Source organism: Penaeus chinensis, chromosome 23, assembly GCF_019202785.1.
Source record: "Penaeus chinensis breed Huanghai No. 1 chromosome 23, ASM1920278v2, whole genome shotgun sequence".
NCBI classification, from domain to species: Eukaryota; Metazoa; Arthropoda; class Malacostraca; order Decapoda; family Penaeidae; genus Penaeus; species Penaeus chinensis.
In genome coordinates this window covers 4,677,160-4,679,659 of record NC_061841.1, presented here as the reverse complement: position 1 = coordinate 4,679,659, position 2,500 = coordinate 4,677,160, and the positions used below count along the sequence as shown (strand labels likewise).

General features: G+C 69.3%; 1 protein-coding gene across 1 annotated transcript in view; it reads right to left on the bottom strand.

Moving 5' to 3' along the window:
* Positions 1-503: 503 nt before the first annotated feature.
* LOC125037522 overlaps positions 504-2,500 on the bottom strand; it is a 2,544-nt gene continuing 547 nt past the window's right edge. Inside the window, exon 2 of the mRNA XM_047630684.1 lies at positions 504-2,500. This exon is cut by the window's right edge and continues 311 nt beyond it. Coding sequence (XP_047486640.1) covers positions 644-2,500 — 1,857 coding nt within the window. The 3' untranslated portion in view covers positions 504-643.

Below are 2,500 nucleotides of genomic sequence, written 5' to 3'. Positions count from 1 at the left end.
AGAGAGAGAGAGAGAGAGAGAGAGAGAGAGAGAGAGAGAGAGAGAGAGAGAGAGAGAGAGAGTCCGAGAACTTGAGAGACAGGGAGAGGGATAGGGCGAGGGAGAGTCTAGTCCGGAGTACCTACCCGTCGCTCGTCATCTAGTCAAGGCGTCGTCCGGCCTCCGCGTCGGCCACGTACTTTCGCGCAGTCAGGGACAAGTCAAGAGGCCGCCTTCGAGGGGAAGGGGGCTCCTCCTCGGGCGTGTTGAGGCGGGTCAAGGAGGAGATGAGTGAGAGGTCGGGCTCTGAGGAGAGGCGTGGGAGAGGCTCCCGGGGGGGCCTGGCGGCCAGGGGTCTACCTGGGGCGCGCGCGGCCGGCGGCAGAGAGGCGGTCGGAGGCTGCACGGAAGTGGAGCTGGTGCCCGGGCGCGAGGGGGCACGTCGGGGCACCACAGTGAAGGCGGGGCGACGCGGCCGCGGCGAGGACGACGTCTGGGGCGCGTCGGGTGCGGCCTCCAGCGACTCGTTCGTGCGGAATTCCTCGGACTTGACTCGGCCCAGGGGCGGCTGCGACAGCGGCCGCGGGCGCCGACGGCGTGCGCGCCCCGTCTGGTCATGCCCCAGAGGCGACGCCCAAGCGGGTCTCGCCTCTGGGGCCTTTTCTCATGGAAACCTCACGCCCCACATATCCCGCAGGATGGCGTCTAGATGGCGCCGGAATGCCGCCTCTTTGTCGTCCACGTTGAGCGAGGGGAGCGGCGCCAGCAGCCTCTGCAGCCACCTGCGGAGATCCTGCCGAGCGCCCCCGCCGGGCGCCGCGGGCACGACGGCGCTGATGCCCGTGTCCCGACGGACGACGCGCCGATTCCCCGTGTGGTCGCTGCAGGCGAAGGCGATCTGCTCCGCCAGGAAGAGCAGGCAGCCGAGGCCCCAGCCCGCCAGCAGGATGATGAAGGCCAGGCGCAGGTCGGGCAGCGAGAGCGCGGCGATGGGCGGGTTGAGGCAAGGCAGGTCCCTGGGGCCGCGCGTGATAAGCAGCTCCTGCATGTGGCGGCGCCAGTGCTCGAGGAGGCCGAAGCCTTGCAGGCGGCGGATGATGCCGTTGACGTGCGGCGCGAGCGGGGACCTGCGGCTAAGGATCCAGCCGCCCAGGACGGAGTGCAGGTCCTCTGTGCTCACCTGCAGCCCCGCCTCGCCGCACTCAGTCGTGTAGCGCATGGCGATGGTGGCACGGGCGTACCTCTTGGGCACGCCCACCAGGCAGATGGCGTCCTGCCGCAGTTGCAGGAAGCCTTCGCTGATGGAGCCGAGGGGCTCTGCGTCAGCGGCCAGGTCCTGGTGCGCCACCTGCTGCGCCGTCGACAGGACGGAGGTGACGGTCGTGCCGCTGACGATGCCCCAGCGGCGGCCCGAGCGCAGCAGCGCCAGCGAGGTGTCGACCGGCGGCTCGTACTTGGGCTTCATGAGGCAGTAGAAAAGGTTCCAGAAGTAGAGGCAGGCCATGAGGCGCAGGTACAGCGACACGCCCGTACGCACCGCCCGCGTCACGGACTCGGTGAGCGGATGCTTGGGCGCCGCGCCCGACTGCGCGCCCAGCAGCGTGCCCACTAAGTAAGCCATCACGTGCAACACCACCATCATCGTGAACACGGACGGCGCCGAATCCTCCCTGAAGGGGAACATGATATACGGCCAGACGGGCAGCCGCGCCGACAGGGGACACACGATACCCCACAGCTCGTTGTGGAACAGGATGGAGTACTTGGCCGCCTCCTCGCGCTCCGGCGTGTACACGATGCCGCCCACAGCCAGGTCGGCGCCCCCGCGCACCACCTCGCCCACCTTGCCCGTCCACGACCCGTTGAGCGGCCGCCCCCACTCGCCGTCCTCCGGCATCACCAGGCGATACGTAAAGTTGAGTGCCTGCGCAGCGTAGTCAAGGAGGCGCAGCTCGACGCCCTCGAGGCGCGGACTCCCCTCGCCCGAGACCCAGAAGATGTTGGGTACCGAGGGCGTGTAGGCGACGGTCAGTTCCACGCCGGTCAGCTTCGGGTTGCGCTCCGCGACGCCGCCCCACTCCCAGCCGCCGGGGAAGTGCCACTCGCCCAGCCGCTGCAGCGAGTACCGCGCGCAGATCTCGCACGTCCTCTCCACCAGGAACCTGGTCGGCTGGAGGTCCCGTCGCCCGCGGCCGCCGCGCGAGACCCGCTCCTTCACCAGCACTCGCTGCCGCAGCTGCGGCATGAAGCGGTCGAGGCGCTGGCTGGTCACTGGCAGGATGAGGGTGTCCCTGAGCCCTAGGACGCCCGGCTCGGCGCGCGCGATCAGCAGGAGGCCGCGCTGGTAGTTAGAGGACGCCCAGCCCACCAGCAGGCGGCAGCGGCCGTCGGCGCGAGCAGACAGCAGGTCTAGCAGAGGCACCCGACGCCGGGTCTTGGTGATGAGCGGGAACCTGAGCTTGGACACGTCCACGAGCGTCAAGGGCACATCGACGGCCTTCCTGAGGGCGTCGACGGAATC